The following is a 19689-nucleotide window of genomic DNA, read 5'->3' as shown; positions in this document are numbered from 1 at the left end:
TTTTTATATGCCTGGACAAGCTGGCAAATGACGATTTTTACGATGTTTGTTGTGCTTTTCGTATTCACTTAACAGCCACTTTAACAACAAGGGACATCTTATATGCTCCCAAGAGATATGTGCCAGAGAGGGCTGTGGGCAGAAATGTTCATGAAAATCAGGACCTTCCACTGCAGCCCTGGTCACTGCTGAGGAAGGGCACACAAGTGACTGCTTTCAACCAGCAGGATCATCAACTACCACCTCCAACCCGTTCATTTGCTCTTAACTTCAAGGCACTTCCATTCAGAGAGCACAAATGCCAGGTGGGCTCCGTGATCACTTCGTGTAACATGGGAAGAAGTGACACTGGATCAATCAGATTTTCCCAAGATTTTCAGGGGCTCCCTCTAAAGACTCTCTCTTATTATTATTATTATTATCATTATTAATTGAAGTACACTTGGCATACGATATTGTATTAGCTTCAGGTGTACAACATAGTGATTTGACAATTTATAAAATGCTCACCATGACTTGTTTTAACATAAATTTTATTAAAGTATTGATCGTAATAAAAACAGTACATTGTATCAGAGGTCAAGGTTAAGATTCCTTTCCCAGAGCTTAAAGATGAATGTCTGAATAAAAATAGAGAAGAACAAAACTGTCTGACTGGCAGAACATGAGTAACACAGACATCTGACATTTAGTCAATTGCTTTTAAGAAGGAGTTATACCTTGAGGAGTAACAATGCCAATAAGCTTGGAGCAGAGGTAACTGTAGTTCCAACAGTTATTCAAGAAGCAAAAATGGAGCTATTAAGAAACTAGGTTCCTTCCTTGGCCCTGAAGATACCGTAAGTATTTCATTAATAAACTGGTAACAGGAGACACTCTTGAGTTTGATGAAATGCTTTGCACGGTGCTGCATAAGTGATTATGTAATGGCCACAAACATCCTCACCAACAGCATCATCAAAATCTTGAAAGAGAAATGCTTTCAGCAGTTTTGAAAGCTAACCAACAGTACATCAAATTAAAAGTATTCTATGTCAACCATTTCCCATAAGTGCCACAGAATATTAAGACATAAAATTCTTATTTCATGTCCTTTTTCCCCTAGGTAGAGTAGGTAGGGCACTGTTAGTCCATGCCTAAGTAATGTTATGAAGTCAGGGGTAGCTCCCCAATTTCCCTGGAGGAGGGGCTCCCTGGGTGACAATCCGGCTGGAAGAGAGGCGGGAGCCATGTCTGGAAGCTGTTGTTAAAACCAGGAGTCATCTTTGCAATAGGGGATGTCTTCCTTCAGGCAGGTAGAAGGGTGTCTTCAGATGCTCTCCACTGCACCAAAACCCCTTCGTTCAACTGCCCCTTCTCCAAGTATCCCAATGACAGGAGATACCCTACAATTCATAAAAAATGAAAGGCAGGAGTGGCAAAAAATTGTTCTGAGTCAGATAATACGATTTACTTTATGACTTTTTCTGGCGCCTACAGTTGTAACACGTTGGGTCCCCTACAAAAGAGTCACACACAAGAGGATAAATGAATCAAAGGCAGTCTGTGACGGATGGAAAAGCAACAGGCCTTAACACCCACAGACTGCAGCTCCCCCAAATTCACAGAAGCTAAAGACTGAAGGCAGAGGGAACCTCCCCTGCAAAGAGCAACTTACATGCCTCAGATCATTCAAAATTTCCCACAAGCCCATGGTTCCCTCTGGGTGGCTTTATTATAAATGACAAACCCCGATGACGCACTTGGTGGTGAGAAGGTAAACAGTCTAGAAAAAAAATATACACACACAAATTTATATATATATATATATTTATGGATATATATATATATATATCCTATCATCCCATCTTGGATTTATAAGGAGTTTCCCTGGCCTTTAAAAGTAATGAATTCTGGGGACGCCTGGGTGGCTCAGTCGGTTAATTGGCTGCCTTCGGCCCAGGTCATGATCCCAGAGTCCTGGGATTGAGTCCCACATTGGGCTCCTTGCTCAGCAGGGAGCCTGCTTCTCCCTCTCTCTCCCTCTGCTTGTGCTCTCTGTCAAATAAATAAAATCTTTAAAAAAATAAATAAATAAATAAAAGTAATGAATTCTAAACAGCAACAATCTTTCAGTGAGAATGCACGGTGAGTGCTAGGGAAGAATCAGACAGAAGATTCTCCCTCAAAGAATCTTCATTCTAATAAGGGGCACAACTATATAGCTACAGGTAGCCTGGTGGCCAAAGCCACCTGAGTGCGGAAGCCAGGCCTATTGGTGGGGCTGTGAAGGGGAAAAAGAAGGGAAATCTGACTGGTGTAACTAACTAAAGATCCAAGAGGGGAAATGGCATTTGCTCAGGCATTATTTCAGCATGGTGGAGGTATTGTAGGGCATGGGTAGAGAACGGGAAAATTGGGAGGAGCAGAACAGTCACCAGTTACAAATCTAAAAGCAAAAGGATGCGTGAGGACATCTAGTTCGAATGGAACCAGGGCCTGAGGCATGCGCCAGAGCAGAAAGGGAAATGGGAGAGAGGCCTGGCCGCATTCATGCATGTAATCATCAAACCGGTCCTGTGACCCATCGGTACACCTTAGGAACCAAGGATACTGACATGGCCCCTGACCTCAAAGAGAAAGTAAGGGCCATATAATCAATCACCTAGGATCCATAGAGAAGATCCATAGAAGGCTTTCTATCAGGAGCCACCTATTCAAAATGACGTCTGGGGAGAAGATTTAACTGATGGCCGTGTACATGTATTAAAGAGAAAATGACGAAGGGTATCCATGGGCAGAAACCAATGAGCTTCTCACAGAGGACAGGAAACATGAGTTCAGACTTGCATTGTGGTAGCATGATTTAAGAGTAAAAATGAAACCAAATGGTTATGCATTTCATGTAACTAGGTTCCTGTTGTAAAAATTTGTCTGATTACGAGGTTCTAGGTGATAAGATGTACAGTTATTCTGAGGAATAAGATGAGAGTTGATGCAGAAGGCAGCAACATGAAATACAGGTTTCTATGGAAAGTTTTTTTCTGTTTTTTGTTTGGTTTTTTGCCCAGGACATTTACAATGTCAAAAGGAAAAAAAAAAATTAGGAAATAAAATTATTTAAAAAATCAGAAAGAGGTGTGAGAACTGATTGTTGTAACGGCCAGAGACCAATAATTCTTAAATTTTATTTTATTTTTTTTTAAAGATTTTATTTATTTGACAGAGAGAGAGACAGCGAGAGAGGGAACACAAGCAGGGGGAGTGGGAGAGGGAGAAGCAGGCTTCCCGCCGAGCAGGGAGCCCGATGCGGGGCTCGATCCCATGACCTGATCATGACCCGAGCCGAAGGCAGGCGCTTAACGACTGAGCCACCCAGGCGCCCCGAGACCAATAATTCTTAAAGACAAAAGTAACTGAGGTGCAAAAAATTGCCTTATGGTGAATAAAATAGCAATCACTGAAAAAGCCATTGGTGGCACTCTGAGAACAGACTAAAATAAATGTTGAGGGATTCAAGAAAATTCAGTGAGTTCTCACTCGGCATCAACCAAATAAGTTTCTCAAGGCAAAAGATTTTTTTTTTAACGCTGAAGAGTAGAACCATGTCCTGAAAAATCTGACATTAATTCATTTATTTATTGGGTACATACTTTGTATACAGCACAGTGCCACATACTTTAAGAAATGCCAAGGTATAATAGCTCTTAATTAAGGCCTACAAATGTCAAGGCGGTCTGTGATTAAATGCCTAATGAGTAAATGTGTTAAATGCAGAGAAACGGATCTCTAGGATCTACAGTTGTTGGCCAAGGGAAAGAGCCATGGAAGATGTTTTGGGTAAACAGACAGGATAAAACCAACTCACTAACCGACCTGACTTGCTGTCAGAGCGTTTGTTGCTGCTAGCTTCAGTGTGTTAGTTACCTACAGTTAAAAAGGGGCCTTGTAGCTAGGGAGGAGTCAAAACACCCTCATAAAACTAGAAGCCACTCTCCCTGGAATCCTTCTCTTCTTCAGTGACAGAAACAAGTCTGATCTGATCCACCCATCACTGCAGATCCTTTGCTTCCTCTGTGGAAGATGCTTTAATGTTATTGGAGCGGCACTTCTCAAACTTCAGTGCCTATGTACAGGAGTCACCTGGGGATCTTGTTAAAATGCTGATTCTGAGCAGGCCCAACATTCTGCATTTCTAGTAATTCTCAGTGATGCTGATGCTGCTGGTCTCTGGACCACCCTTTGAGTAGCAAGGCATTAGAACATCTTCAGCTACTGTTATCAGGGGATGATACAAAAGCATCGTTTTGCGGTCAGAATGCTTGAGTTCCAGATTTGAACCTCAGTGCATATTATAACTCACAATAGGTAGATGTTAAATGAGGCTCGTGAAGGGGAGAGAAGGTAGAACAAGCAGGGCTTGCTGGAGATGATGGAAAACAGAAAACAGCAAAAAAGAAAAGACTGGCTGGTTTGGGGCTCCTTGGAATAAACAGGTGAGAAAAGAGGCAATACAAATTATATAATTAATTATAATAGGAACTATAAGACTAAAAGAGTGCCCAGGAAGTGCTGAGATTGTTAGAAATTATTTTACAACAATGTAATTTTAGGGATTCCTGAATAGTGAATGCAAAATGTGACTGCTGGTTGTTGTAGTTGTTGTTTTTCCTTTTCACACATTTGAGGTCAAATTTTATCATCGTTTTCCCCCAATACAATGGGTTTTAGAAAACAAAACATAAGAGTGATATGTAGTAACAAGATAGTCATTCAAAGCAATAGTTAGAAGATTTCTTCTCTGTACTAAATGGTGTAGGCAGACCATACAGAAATGCAATTATGGGGTTCATAGCTACTCCCCTGCCTAAAAAAGCAGTCTGCAATCTGCCAATCTGTAGCAAATTCTGTCTTTTCTGAGAATATTTTAAGAAAAGTGGTGAAAAATCTTTGAAAAGCCAGAGAAGACTAATTATATTCAGACGAGTTTCCTTTCTTTTCCCAAAAAACATAGGCGCTTCTTTAGGACTTTCTTTTCCTAGACATAGCAAAGTATTTCATAATTCTCTTCCTCAGGAAAAACCTTCACAGACACTTCAACCAATTCAGAGGAAGGGGAGAATGAGAACACCATAATTAATGAACGAGAAACGGTATTACCACCAAAACCAAGTAAGCCTTTTCTTCAGCAAGGAAGAAGTGCTAGCTCAAGTAAACATGCTATTTAGTCACGGTGTATGCTCAGGCACCTGTACCAGGAAATTTTCAAAATAACTATGGTTTCTTTTTCTTTTTCAATAGTAGTCATCTCCAACAAACTCCAAGTGGATGTTTGTGGTATGTGTCTGTTCTGACCTGTTATGACTTTTGAGTTTTCTACTTCGATTAGTTAAGGATTATGTTTTTCGGTCAACTTCAATGATTTCCTCCACTAAGCTACAAAATGAAACATTTCAGAACAGAATAAATTGAAAATCTCATCTAGTCCAATTCTTGACACTGTACCTAGAAAAAAATGAGAAATACTGGGGCCAAGGGACTTGAACAGACCACCCGGACACCTTGGTTGCCAGTATAACATATTTTAGTCTTCACCAGCTGTCTCCTAGGCACAGTCTTCATCTCAAACTAAGGGTCAGATCTGGGTTTCATTCAAGATCAAGGTTCTGTGATAATTACATATTTACAACTTCTTCTCTACTTGGCATGGGGCCTCTAAACTAGGAAAATAATGAAGGGTGTAGTTAAACCTGGGGAAAAAAAGTTTGGGTTTGGTGATGTAACAATGCAGACTTCAGTCTCTGTATGGGGGTGGGGGGAGGGAAGGAGGCATTTTTATTTATTTTCTAGACCAACAAGCAAATCCTACCATTAAGCATAGGGTTGGTTCTCGTGAAAGCTGAAGCTTTTAAATTTCAGGGGCACTTTTTAAGAAAAAGGATATAAAAATTAAGAATAGAAATTTAGGTATGAAAGTGAATACTTAGAATTTAAAATGTCGTCTTACAAATTGCAAATTTTAAAAAGCTACAAATACCACAAACATAAAATTTTAAAAGAAAAAATTATTTTTATTAATTAACTACCTGACGTATCCCTGAAATATGTTTATTATCTTTTTTGATTGCATACTCTTTGATTGCCTCTTCCAGTGATATTTTGTAATATTCTCTATAGAGAGAATAGAAAAATAATTCAGTCTTTCCTCTAGAACTGTTGATCAGAATTTGTAATTTATTTTTGAATAGTTTCGAAAAAGTTTCAGCTTCATCACTCATTTTAAGTGATATCCTATAAATGCTCTGAAGTGTCTCTAAATTTGGGAAAACCTCCATCAAGTTTCTTTTATATGGTGAGCTATAATATTCAAGGCACTGCAAGATTTCTTAAATATTCTTGGACTTGACTGACACTCACTAAGCACACTGCCAGTCTCCCTTCCATGGCCAGGAGATGGGTCTATACCAGGGATAAGCCTTGAAAGTTACATTCCATTCACCTCATGGTGAATCCACCTTGGCATCCCATATATATCCCCCACGTATTTATGCATCCCTGAATTCCCCCAATCCTTCCAAATAAAGGGGTGGTTTTGTTCGGAATACCTAAAAACTCCTTGATGGCATAAATACTCCATGATTCATCAACTGATGTATATACTGCATTTTCCCATTGAGGTCACAAGACAGGCATGATGTTTGATTACCTGGTGTATGAATCAAATGTTATTTTATTTAGCTAAAGAAATTAAATGGGATAATAAATGAAAAACATTAAAGCATTAGAAATATGTTGGACATTACCATTAGTTTTCTTAACCCCTATGTTCCCCCACCACCCATGCTACAATAGAGAACAGTATGTCAATTGAAGCGGCCTAGTCTCAGTATTGTATATAAGATAACAATTAGAGGCCGGGTCCCTAGACCAGACCATCCTGGTTCCAACCCAAGCATAATCATTTGCTAAGTGGGTGGCCTTTGCTAAGTTATCTAAACTCCAAAGGACTTATAATGAGTATTATAAAATCTACCTCATGGAGTTGTTTTGAAGATTAACTAATAGAGACGTAGTGCTCAGCATGATCCAGGCAGTAGCAAGATCTCAATAAGTGGGCTCCATACATTACTGGGAAACCAGTCTAAGAAGGCTCATGAATAATGCTTCCTCAAGAGAGGGACACCACTCACAGGGAACATGAGGCCAATTCAATTTCCCTATGTAGAAAAGTTCCACAGAGTTTTAGGATGACCAGTAGTCATCCACAAAGCAGCAGAGTGAGTTTCCTCCAAAGTTAGTGAATCCTCTGTAATGATTTACAGCTTTCACAGATAAGACCTGCTGGGGCATATGCTTAAAGTATGCACCTGACCCCATATTTTCCTTTGAAACATTCATGTTTGTTTTGCCAACTCCCTGGCTCTCTAAAATGTATAGTTTTGACAATCCAATACTTTTATAATGTCGAAGGGCTTTTTACTTCTTAACACTGTTCTAATGTTCTTGTTTTCCTTACAGAGGCTTGAGAAGGCTATGGATCACTCAAATAAATATTTACAATAGTAGAAAAAAACATCCAGAGAAGTTTCACCTTGCCCTAGTGTTCCTAATACAGGGAGGAAAGGCTACTACAGCACTGGGAAATCTTTAAAAAAAGTGTATAAGTGAAATAGCAGACAGAACGAGTCAAATTAATAGAACTAAGGTTTCCTTCAAGAAAATACAAACTATGAAAACCCGAATTTCACAAAGAAGATGCAACATTATGATCACAAACAGTCTTAGCTTTTTCATTAATGACCAGTCTCTCCAGGGAGAACATAACACAATCAACAAAAACCAATCTGGTGCCCCATACCTCTGCAAAGGAATGTTGTTCCAATGGCATCGGAAGACCCAGGGTAAGGACAAATGAAGGCCCACATACCATAGATCAAAATATTGGAAGTTATAAATTAAGTGGAGAAACTGTCGCATAAAATAGGTTTTGTCCTACCCTGACTAACAAATGTATCTTCATAATACTTTGGAAGACCAAGTATAATTGTAAAACTCTTGAACTATTCAAGTCCCTTTCTGGAACTGGGCGTTTTGGGTAAACACTGTCCCAGGCCTGGCCAATCATACACCTTCCTCTTTCGATGCCTGCTCCATCCTGTACCAAGTGGGGCCTCGTAAGATATGCATGGACGCCCACGTTGTAACACATCCCTGCACACACCCCACACAGCTACAGCTCCCCCGTAGCCACAGAGGCCCAGTCTTCTCACCCCATGGACAGGGGTCTGACTTTAGAAGACCAAAGGCAGTGCCCTCTAAGACCCAGGGCAGAGGCCCCTTTTGCCCATATACTAGGCCTACATTTTAATTGAGCTGAACAAATTGGGGGGGGGCATCTCATCATATAAGAAGAGAGAAAAGAAAGGAAAAGAAAAGAAAAGAAAAGGACAGAAGGAAAGGAAGGGAAGGAAGGAAAGGAAAAACAGGAAAAAGAGGGGCGCCTGGGTGGCTCAGTCTTTAAGCGTCTGCCTTCGGCTCAGGTCATGATCCCAGGGTCCTGGGATGGAGACCCGCATAGGGCTCCCTGCTCCTTGGGAAGCCTGCTTCTCCTTCTCCCTCTGCCGTTGCTTGTGTTCCCTCTCTCGCTGTGTCTCTCTCTGTCAAATAAATAAATAAAATCTTTAAAAAAAAAAAAAAAGAAAAAGAAAGGAAGAAAGAAAGAGAGAGAGAGAGCCGCATGTCTTGACAGCAGACAGCCTTTCCCACCTACATCCTCAGGAGTCACGAGCACTTACTCTGCAGCTAAACCCATTCTAATGAACTAAGCTCCAGCCCTGTAAACAAAACAAAGATGCTAGGGAACCCTTGAAAGCCTAAGGGGGAGATCCTGAGTTGACTACATCTAAGGAGGCAGTTGCTTCATGTTGAGTGCCAAGACCTAAAAAGCTGATCATAGCAAGTAAAAGACCAGATCCTACCATGAGGAGAAGAACCTTAACCACATACCAGTTTTCAAATTAGTGGGACCTCAAGAGTCAAATCATCCGCCTTTGTTATGTTCGATAAATTCTGTTCTCTCTGCCCTCAACCAACAGTTGTTTGAGGCCTGTACACACATGCTGGTCCTACGTGCCTGGAATCTGGGGGTGTACAGTACACAGCTTTGAAAACGGTGCTTGTCCAACTGCTGTAAGCGATCGAACCATGGGTCACATGAGGTGGCTCCTGCCACCCAGACTCCATGATAAGACTAGGAAGAGTAGAGTTTCCTCGTAAAGAGACGGTCTTATCTTGATTTTCTATGGTACAGAGATAGTCAGGAAGGAGGCAGATCACGCAAGCCAAGCAAATCGGGAAATCAGGAGCACTGAATTGATGGTATCAGATGGTAAGTTTCCCCTTCTCAAACACGATGACTCTTTACCCCTTCCCTAACTTCCATCTCAACATATGTACTCACAGATCCACTATGTAAAAGAGCCTAGCAGAATGCAAGCAGGGCAAGCTGAGAACGCACGCATACACACACACACACAGGCAAACTTCAAGCGACCTTGAGCAGACTCCATCTTCCCCATTTATAAATAAAGATAATAAAACTTATCTTGCAGGCTTCTTCTGAAGATTAAATTAGATAAGTCATCTCAAGCAGCTGGCTCAGAGCAGATTTTCTAATGTTAGTTTCCCTTCTCCCCACTTCTCCCTGAGATGAGCCAATGTGCCTGCTCAGCGTTCTAAACCCTTCTGACATGCCAGGCAAGGAAGGAGAATCATCGTATTGCCTCAGTCAGAAGCAACAAGTACCTGGGGAGCAAAACATGACATGAAAAAGAGGGAGCACAAAATAAGTATTGAGCATTCTTACTACTAATGTGTATCTGCTAAGTCATTTCCACTGAAAATCATGTGTTAATTCGGCTGAAGCCACACATGAGGAGCTGGAGGGCAGAAGCTAACAAGGTGGCAGAGTTATGCTTTTATGTGGAAATTGGCTAAATAATGCCATGCTCTAGCCAGGAAGTATGTTTCCTCTGCACCCTATTTTAAACTGTTTTGGTGGTTTGCATCAGACCTAAATAATATCCACACTGCTCTGCAGCAGACAGAAGCTGCTGCAGGCCCACACTTCCCTTCGCCCAACTCTGCTTCACCGCTTATAAACCAAAACATCAAACCCTGATGAAAAAAGAAACTTAAAAGCTAAATTTAGATTTCAGCACTTCATTTTTAACGAAAGTCTCCTTTCGACAACCTTCTAGAGAAAAAAAAAAGAGAGAGAGAGAATTCAGTATTTACTGGAAAATTTCTTTGGTGAAACCCTAAAGTTTTGGAATGGCTTAGAATGCCTTACACCAGTTCAAAATGTATAGCTAAAGGGACTGGATGAGAACTTTCCATCATGTTTGTGAGAAGTTGAAGCATCTCTTTCCATATCTCATCAGAATAAAAAAAAAAAAAAAACACCAATTACATACTATAAAAACAGCCAAACTGCCCACTTAGATCAGAGCCAAAACTATTCTAACTAAAAGGAAGATTTTACCATTCAGAGCAAACTCCCAATAAACAGGGGCTGCCTGGTTGTTAAAATGCTTGCCCTGGATTGTACCAGCAGCTCAGCTCAACATTTCCTGGGTGCTAGGTGATGTGTCAGGTCCTTGGGGACGCTGGATGTGGAGAAATTAACAAGATACACCCCTTGCCTTTGAGAGGTTTGCTTGGCAAGGGAGTTACATAAAGATATAATTTTGGCTATTGTTATGAGATAAGAGAGAGGTCTGTCCCCAGGAGGGCATGTTCAGCTCAACCCCGGGGCATTCAAACAGGTTTCCTTAAGCAGATGACACTTGAGTTAAGTCTGAAAGACAGGGAAAATTATTCGGGTAAGGAGTTCCAGACAGATAGCAGCTTGAACAAAGGCACTAAAAGGCCTAAACTGCTCAGGGAATGTGTATGCAGGATGATAAGGATACAACTGGAAAGTGTGAGCCTTAGTGGGATGTGAAGTCTCAGAATCAAATGGCAACCAAATCATGGAGGACCTATTGAGGCCTGATTAAGGAGTTAATAGTAATAATGAAAGCTGGTATTTACTGAGCACTTACTATGTTGCAGGCACTGTGTTAAGCACTTCAAAGCATTATCTCATTTAATCTTCACCATAACTCCATAATCCCCATTTTACAAATGGGTTTGGAGGTTAGAGAAGGAAGGGGACTGTGTCCCCTTACACAGCCAGTAAATGGAAGGTGGGTCTGGAACCCAGGAGGCCTCCATTCCAAAGCTTGTATCTTGAAGCCTCTCCTCAAAAGAAAGACTGGATGCGCACATTGGGTCCACCACATTGGCTACAGAATGGAGGACTGGAGTGGCCCAAGTGGGGGCCTATAACATGGCCATAGGAAAGAACAGATCAATGAAAAGAAAGAGGTTCAGAGGGACTGAGAAAAAAAACATTCAACTTGCATCCCTCCAAGTGCATTCAACAACCAAATGGCTTTTGAAAAAGGGGTCTAGAGAATAAACCACCAGTATTCATTAATGCTTTCAAGTACACAGGGTTAAACTATATGTCCTTGTCTTTGCCTTTAACACCCTCCCATACGTTAAACTGTCTTATTCATTCAGGATAGTGTCTCCAGGTCCGAGCCTCCTGCCTGGTACAAGGAGATGCTCTATAAATACGCTGAAAAGGACGAAGGAGTAATGGCCGCTTTTTACAATGGCACCAATGAGGTGTCATTCTTAACTGGAAAAAGGGGTTAAAAAATAAAGAAAAATTTTAAAAGTTGTGTTGATAACTAAGGATTGGCAAACTAAAATGGAAACCATGTAGCAGTTAAGGTAGCTACACAGACAATAATGAGGACTCATCACCATGGGGCGCTACCTTGAAAAAAGGCAATAAATCCAAAATAGGATGAGAATTTTGTATAGACCATAACTGGTGAAAAATAAGATGTTATTAAAGGAAGTGGCCGAGAGGGTAAAAATGCGTTTTCTGAAAAGCAACAGACCAAAGATCAAATTCTGGGCCTAGTGATCTCTAGTCTCCGACCTTGACAAAAATAAGTACATCATTAACATGACTTTAGGTAAGAAGTTTATCTGTATGACACTATTACCAACACTGAGTCCTCAACAGCAATCTCTTGTTAGGTATTTGAAAAGTAACAGTCACATTTTTCAGATCTGAAGAGTTTTCTGACATTTAAGATTTCCCCCTAAAGAGTTAATTACTTAATTTGGGGCATTTAGGAAGGGTGGATCTACAAAACAAAAAAAAATTTTTTAAAAAGGTTTTAAGTACATTTCTTAGTGAAGTTTGTTCTTATACTGAAACCCTTTGCCCGCTTATCAATCTACTGAACAGAAGATGGGCTTTTTTAGGGGGCCTAATAGGATGCTGTTAGCCATCTCATTTCCTCATATCTTATCACACAGTAAGGTATTTTGAAAAATATCTTGATGGTTTACCAGTTATTTTAGAAAAATCCTGAAACCGCTTACTTACATGGAAAATTAAAATGGAAATGGAAGTAGGTTTCTCGTTTTCATTATAGCTAACTTCAACCTTCCAGTGTCTTTGAAAATTTAATTTCAAATGAACGCAAATTCCAAAATGATTCCTTAGTTCAAATTTGGAAACTTTAATTCCATCAAAATATGAAATCTGTGGGTTTTTTAAAACTGTTCAAAAGCCCAAATAAAAAGCCACTAGGCTTTTAAGTTAATTGTTTAGAAATGTGTATATAGATGAAATGAAACTGACTCATGAACTACCGAGTCTGGAATTTGAAAATTCATAAATCTTATCCTTGTAAACAAAATCTAACGAAATCAGGGTCTGCTGATTTCCTTCTTTCGTAACCTGAAACAAAAGTTTTAATGATTTTTAACATGCTCAGAAAATTAAGGGTGCCATTTAAAATCTTTATTAGCAACATACAACTCAGTTTTTAAGTGTCTGGGAGTATAATCAGAGACACTTGAACATGCTGGTGCTGCAACGTAGGAAAACATCCAAAAATGAGACACTAGGACTTTATTAAACTCAAATCTGGGTTAGGATTTTTTGTTTACAACAGTGCTTCTTCCTCATTCCATTCGAAACTCCCATCTCCATGCCACCTTCAATAAGAAATACCATTTTAAAAAAGTTCTCAATCCACTTCAAATACTCTTGAAACGTACCATTTAGAACCTGGTGCTTATTTCTTCTAGACAAACCTAAAGGTAAGTCTGCCCCTGGCCCTTGGTAAATAAAGCGAGCGCCTCAGGGTGATGTGGGCTATCAGGGCATCTCCAAGTCACCAAAGGGGCAAGAAAGCGACAAGATGTCACAGATGAAGGAGCTGTAAGTTATCCAAATCTAACCATTTTACAGATGAGGAAGCTGAGGCCCTCAAGGTCCAAGTACTCAGTTCACCCAGACCTCAGCTGCAGATACGCAGTTATGTGGATCACTGCTGCCAAAAAATAATAAATTTTAAGGTCTCCGGGGTTCGGTACTTTCCATAACAAATAATTAAGAACTCAATTCCTGCATTTTTCACCTCCGAAAACCTCCCCGAGTGGGTAGCTCAGGGACAGTTACGAATTTAACTTTTCCGTTTCCCTCAAAGGACGCTTGCAGAGAACCATCACCTCCGGGAAGGCAGGGCTGTCTCGCTCCGGGCAACATCTCCAGCACCCAGCACCTAGCACCTAGTAGGCACCGAGTTAATAATTCCAGCCTGCCACCTGACAATCCCCGCTCCCTACCCCACCCGCGCCCAGCCATCGGTGGAGCCAGATAACTTTCTTTTGGAAATTGCCTGGTTCCTTGAAACTTTCATACGATGACTCCCGGCCAAGAAGCCGGCCTGGGGGAACGTGCGGCGCCTTCCGGGAGCCAAGGCTGGAATCACTGGCCACTGAAGGGGGTGGCTGGCCGAGACCTGGGTGGGCACGCAGCATCGCCCCGGGCCGCGGCGACCCCAGGTGCGCCAGCTGCTTTGGCGGCCTCGGCGGCCTCCGCTCCGGGCCGCGGCTCCCCAGCCTCCTTCAGATGCCCAAGCAACTTCTCAAACTTCCCTTTCCGGGGGTGGGGGCTCGCCTCGAACGCGGCCGGCACAACGCCTTTCCTGCCCGCACAAAGGGGGCCCGACGTGCCCAGCGCCCCTTCCCCTTTAACTTTCCTCCTCTTTTGAAAGAGAAACTCACACCCTGGCGCCTCGGGGAGCCGGGCTGCGTGGGTGCCGCCGAGGGAACTTTCCCGTTTCCGCCCGAGCGCCGGGGGCCGACTGTCAAGCGCAGCGGGGACCCCCGGCGCCCCGCCGAGCCCGCCTGGGGGCCACTCACCCGACTTCTGAACTTGCGGCGGGATCGTGCTGGCGATGCGCGTCCACAGGACGATGTGCAGCGGCCACAGGCCCCTGAGCAGCCCCCGACCCATGGCAGCCCCCGCCGCTCGTCATAGACCGAGCCCCGAGCGCAGCGGACGGCGCCTCCCGGAGCCCCGGCTGCGCCTCCGCGCCGCGCCCTCTCGGGACCCCGCGCCGGCCGGCCGGGCAGATGCGCGGGCCAGATGTGGCGCCGCTCGCCAGCCGGGAGGGGGCCTGGAGGCCGGCGGGGCGCGGGGAGGCCCCCGGCGGCCGAGGGGAGCTGCGCAGGAGGCCGGCTCCTGCCCCTGGCGAGCGCGCGCGCGGGGGTGTCTTCGGTCGGTGCGCGCGAGTGACTCACTCAACTTCACCCGGGCGCCGCGGGGGAAACAGGAAACTCCTCGCCAACAGCTGGGCAGGACCTCTCGCCGCCCGAGAGCCTTCTCCCTCCACTCGGCTTCCAGCCCTCCTCTCTCTCCTGACTGCCAATCATGTCCCCGAGACCGGCCCCTCCGAGGGCTTTGGCAAACTTTCAGCTGCCCCCACCGCCCTCAGGAGTTCCTGGCTCCAAGTATTTACCCCGGCGTGACTGAGGGCACGCGTTTCAGAAGGGAGCTGAACACACACAGTGTATACGCTTCCCAGAGCACGCCCACGGAGCATCTTCCGCCTCCCCACAACCTTCTTTGCATTGTTCCCAGGTGCTCCAGAATTGTGTTTTCCAACTCCCAAGTGCCTGAGCCCACGGGGGGGATGCTGAAAGCGGAGCTGTGAGCACATTTTTGTTTCAGGTCGAATAGTAAGTAATGCCTCACTCAACTTAGGTTCCGGTTACGTAGACAGACACTGCCACATTGCAAAATGTTTTGCTTACTGTAGGTCCAAGTCCGGAAGTTTTTTTCCCCAAACTGTACTGTGCGTATGGGCCACCTGAGTATCTTGTGAAAATGCGGGTTCTGATCCAGGACATCCAAGCTGCGGCATTTGTGATGAGCTCTTGAGTGCTGCCTCCTATTTTGAATTGCCCCTTCTTGGGGGTGCTTCAGTAAGTGAAACTGAGCAGCCGCCACAGAATGATAGTGGTGGGATATGTTATGTTGAGAATGTAGCGAGTATGGCAGAAAATGTCAATAGAAAAGTGGCCTGGGAGTCAGCTCAGTGCCAGGGGTTTGCATTCCAATACTGCCTGTGAAGAGAGACAGTCCTTAGCTTCTCCTCTGCGGAAAGGGAAACAAGGGCAGCAGGACCGGATAGACTTTCAACCCTCCCTTCTTGCTGGGGTGACCAAGTTTGCCCTCAAGGATCCTGGTGTACACCTTTGAAGTTTAATTATTAAAGAACCCCCTTTTTGTTTCCCATGCTTCTTGGTTGGGTAAGGAATTATACGCTCATTTTACTTCCAACTCGCAAAGATTTAGATTCTGTCTAGTTTGCTGGCCAGGAGATCTTCCAGCAGGTCACACAATGAACTTCCTTTATCTGAGATGAGAGAAAGATTATTTGCAGAGGCAGGTGGCCAGGCTCACCGGGAAGAAAAGCAAATAGCTCTCCCCGGAAACCCAACTCCAGAAAACTTCCCTGTCAATCTAAAGGTTCATTTGCTTGATCCCGAAACTTTAAGTCTCGTCACCACTGGTTCCCCCAACATTGAGGCTGCCTCTGAATGTCTCTTAGGAAAAGACCGCTTCCCAGCTCTTGTGTTCAGGATGCCGGAAGGACAGGGAAATCAGGAGCGCTGGGCATCTTCTTGCTTACCAAATAGCCTTGCCAAAGCGGGGGCCACTTTAGCCATGGAGGAGAGTTGTGTTCAAAATCTGCTTCTTGCCATTTCCTCCATTGCCACCCCCCCTGTACCACTGCCATCCCTAGGGCGGGGGGTCTCCCAACCACCCAGCCCCAGTCAGGGCCATTCTGGGCCCTGTCACCCAATTTCTCAACTCAGAGCCATTTTTCAGAATGTAAACCTAATTATACCAGCCCTCTGATTAAATTCATTCAGTGGCTTCCCACTGCTCTTGAGATAGAGGTTAGAAACCAGATCCTTCAATGCCCTTCCTCTCTGGTAACCTTTCACTGGGCCTCTCTTCCTCTCCTGCTGAGAGCCTTCTCAAAATTCATAGAGCATACCCACTATTCCTCCTGCACAGAGCCTTCCCCAGGGCACCCTTCCCTTTCTCTGTCCTTCTTTTCCTCTTCATCCAGCCAACCCCTGGTCTTGCTTGGATCAGTCCTAACTTCCTGGATGGGCAAGCTTTCGCTGACCTCCCTGAATAGATCTTTCATTATAGGTTCTCTTGGCACCTTATTTTTCTCATTTTTAGCACTTACTACAGCTGTGGTTTTATGATGATTCTGTGTCATTCTTTCACTTCTATTCCTCTCCCCCACTCAAGTCCAAAGTTTTTGAGGACAGGGATTAAATTTGTTCCCCTCCATTCACTGTTGTATCCTTAGTACCTAGCACATAATAGGTGTTTAAAAAATACCTGTTGGATGAAGGAAAGAATGAGGTAATAAAGATTCAGAAGAAAATTGGACTTCATCATCCTCGCTATTTCACAACTCTGGAGAAGGCATTCTATTACCTGCTAAATTGAGATGTAAACCGGCTAGATTTTAGCTGAGGTGATGTCACTATTACTTCCTTTTCTTTAAAAAGGAGAAGGGTGTGGGTTTTTTTTCTTTTTTCTTTTTTTCTAAATTTGCCCAAGTTCCTCTGGGCAGTATACATATACTTCCTTACTCACCAAAACACACTGAGAGGCAAATAAAAATGCCCAAGGGATTCCAAAGGCTTTCTTTTCTATACTTATTGCAAAGACAGATGTTTTTCACTGTTAGAGGCCAGGTTTGAGATATTCAGTTCCATGGTGGAGTATTTAACTGGTGGTCTTTGTCATCATGTATCACAAATGTTGATTTTAATTTTGTTTGCCTTTCACATTTCTGATTTAATCCCCAATCTCCTGTGAAATTGAGAGTCTGAAGTCAGCACTGCCAAGTGCAAACTCGCCCTTTAGAAACCGTCACAATGAGATCAGAGACTTGTAAACTCACACATACTGCAATTTGGCGATCTTAAAAATTTGTCAATATGACCCTCCTTTTGGGATTCTTGCTGAAAGAGAAGTCTGATACTCTCCATTAAAACATTGTTTTCACACAGAGTTGTATATTTCTTCAATATAATTTTCAGCTAAGATACGTATGCAAAAATTGGGCCATTTGCAGATAGAAACAAAAATTAAAAGCTCAACTCAGGACTTAAAAAAAAAAAAGTAATTTTTAGGCCCTTACCAAGTTGAAAAACAATAAAAACCAAGTCAAACCGAAGTTAAACAGCTTGAGTGTCTCCATATTTCCAGTTTTACGAACTCTGAGCACACACACACACACACAACAATTGGACTGAATCAAAATGTAGTTAATTTAAGCCCTGCATTTTCCAGTTGTGATGAGGCAAGAACTTTCTACTCCCCTGAACTTCTTGACATGCAGCTGTTGAGGTTACTCACAACCAAAGCAGTTGATGGGGAGACTCCTCTCCATATAAATCAAGCATTCTGCATTCTCAGCTCTTAGCTCTTGACCAATTTTCCTTCTATTGTGAAGCAGACCGATGAACACTGAGACAATAGTGAATGTGTGAGGATCATCCCCAACCCCCTCAGAGTCATACACAGGTTAGCTCCTCCAGGAAATAGTTTGTGATTCCTCCAGCTTAAACTGATCTCTCCTCGGGGCGCCTGGGTGGCTCAGTCAGTAAGCGTCTGCCTTCGGCTCAGGTCATGATCTCAGGGTCCTGGGATCAAGCCCCACATCGGGCTCCCTCATTGGCAGGAAGCCTGCTTCTCCCTCTCCCACTCCCCCTGCTTGTGTTCCCTCTCTCGCTATGTCCCTCTCTGTCAAATAAATAAATAAATCTTTAAAAAATAAAAAAAAATAAACTGATCCCTCCTCTCCCAAGGAGAACCCGAGGAGCATTTAGTTTATTTAACCTATTTTTTAATGTTTATCCCATTCTGATATGGAGTGCATTATAATTATTCATTAGTTTCTGGAATCCTACCCCACCAACTGTAAGGTCCTTAGAAGCATAGATTATTCCCTTTTCAACTTTGAACCACATTTGGCACCTGACTGTACTCAATGTATGTTTCTTGTCTTCGATAAAGGGAAAAAATGAGAGTATCTGTGTTTCTAATCCATCCCCTTGCTTGCAATTCTTCACAGATATTAATAAAACCTGCAATTATACCACAGGTTTAGAGACCTTTTTAGAGAAAGCATGAATAGTTTCTTTTGGAGAAAACATAGCTTTGTTTTAAATTACAAAAGTAATATATGGTAACCGTAGGTAGAAAAAAATCTGAAATACAGATAAGCCAAAGGCAGAAAATAAAGATCCTTCACTCTCTCACCCAAAGATAATCACTTGTTAACATTTGGGAGCACGTCCTTGCTGTACTATTCTAAGCTTCACTTTACGGGTGAAGAAACTGGGGATTACAGAGATTAAGTAGTTGGCAAAGGTCACATAGTTAGTGTGGGACAGAGCCCAGGTTTAAACAGAGGCCTGTCACTAGCTCCAGAGTCTGCACTCTAGAGTAAATTAATCAAGGGATTGATCCTAACCACCTGACCAGCCTGATCACCACAGTATTTTGGGTGACTCAAGGTTGATTGGAGCCACCCTTTACTATCACTACTTCCTCATCTCTTATTCATTAATCAACCCATGGCAGTCACTTCTCCATTGGAAAGTTCTTTAGCTTAGCTCACATCTTGTCTTCAACTTGTACAACCGGTGGGCACGTTCCAGTCAGTGGCTTACCTGCCCTCTTTCTCTATTGCCTTGGATACTACTAGCATGCTCACCTCTCTTCCTTGGCAATCTCTCTTCTTTGACTTCCATGTTGCTTTTGCATTCCTATGTTATGGACTGAATAATACCGCCCACCAAATTCATATGTTGAAACCCTAACCTACAATATGACTCTATTTGAAGATAGGAACTTTAAAGAAGTAATGAATGTTAAATGAGCTCAGAAGGTTAGGGCCCTAACCCAATGTGACTGATATCTTCACAAGAAGAGAAAGGGACACCAAGGAAGCAGATGTGTACACACAGAGAACAGGCCATGTGAGGACACAGTGGAAGGCAGCCATCTGCAAGCTAAGAAGAGAGGCCTCAGGAGAAACCAAACCACCAACACCTTGATCTTGAACTTCCAGCCTCCCGAACTGTGAGAAATAAATTTCTGTTGTTTAAGCCACCCAGTCTGTGGTATTTTGTTATGGCAGTGCTAGCAGACTAGTGCACCCCATTTCCTGCTTGCTTGTCCAG

The 19689-nt window shown here is 43.1% G+C and overlaps 1 protein-coding gene across 1 annotated transcript in view; it reads right to left on the bottom strand.

Moving 5' to 3' along the window:
- The window catches only part of TGFBR2 (transforming growth factor beta receptor 2), an 88738-nt gene extending 74322 nt beyond the window's left edge, over window positions 1-14416 (bottom strand). The window contains exon 1 of the mRNA XM_032408846.1: window positions 14323-14416. Coding sequence (XP_032264737.1) covers window positions 14323-14416 — 94 coding nt within the window. The remainder of the gene's footprint in view (window positions 1-14322) is intronic.
- Between the last annotated feature and the right edge of the window lie 5273 nt (window positions 14417-19689).

This window comes from Phoca vitulina, unplaced genomic scaffold, assembly GCF_004348235.1.
Source record: "Phoca vitulina isolate PV1807 unplaced genomic scaffold, GSC_HSeal_1.0 scaffold10, whole genome shotgun sequence".
Lineage (NCBI taxonomy): Eukaryota > Metazoa > Chordata > Mammalia > Carnivora > Phocidae > Phoca > Phoca vitulina.
Note: the sequence above shows the minus strand (reverse complement) of the source record. Positions and strands in the feature narration are given on the sequence as shown.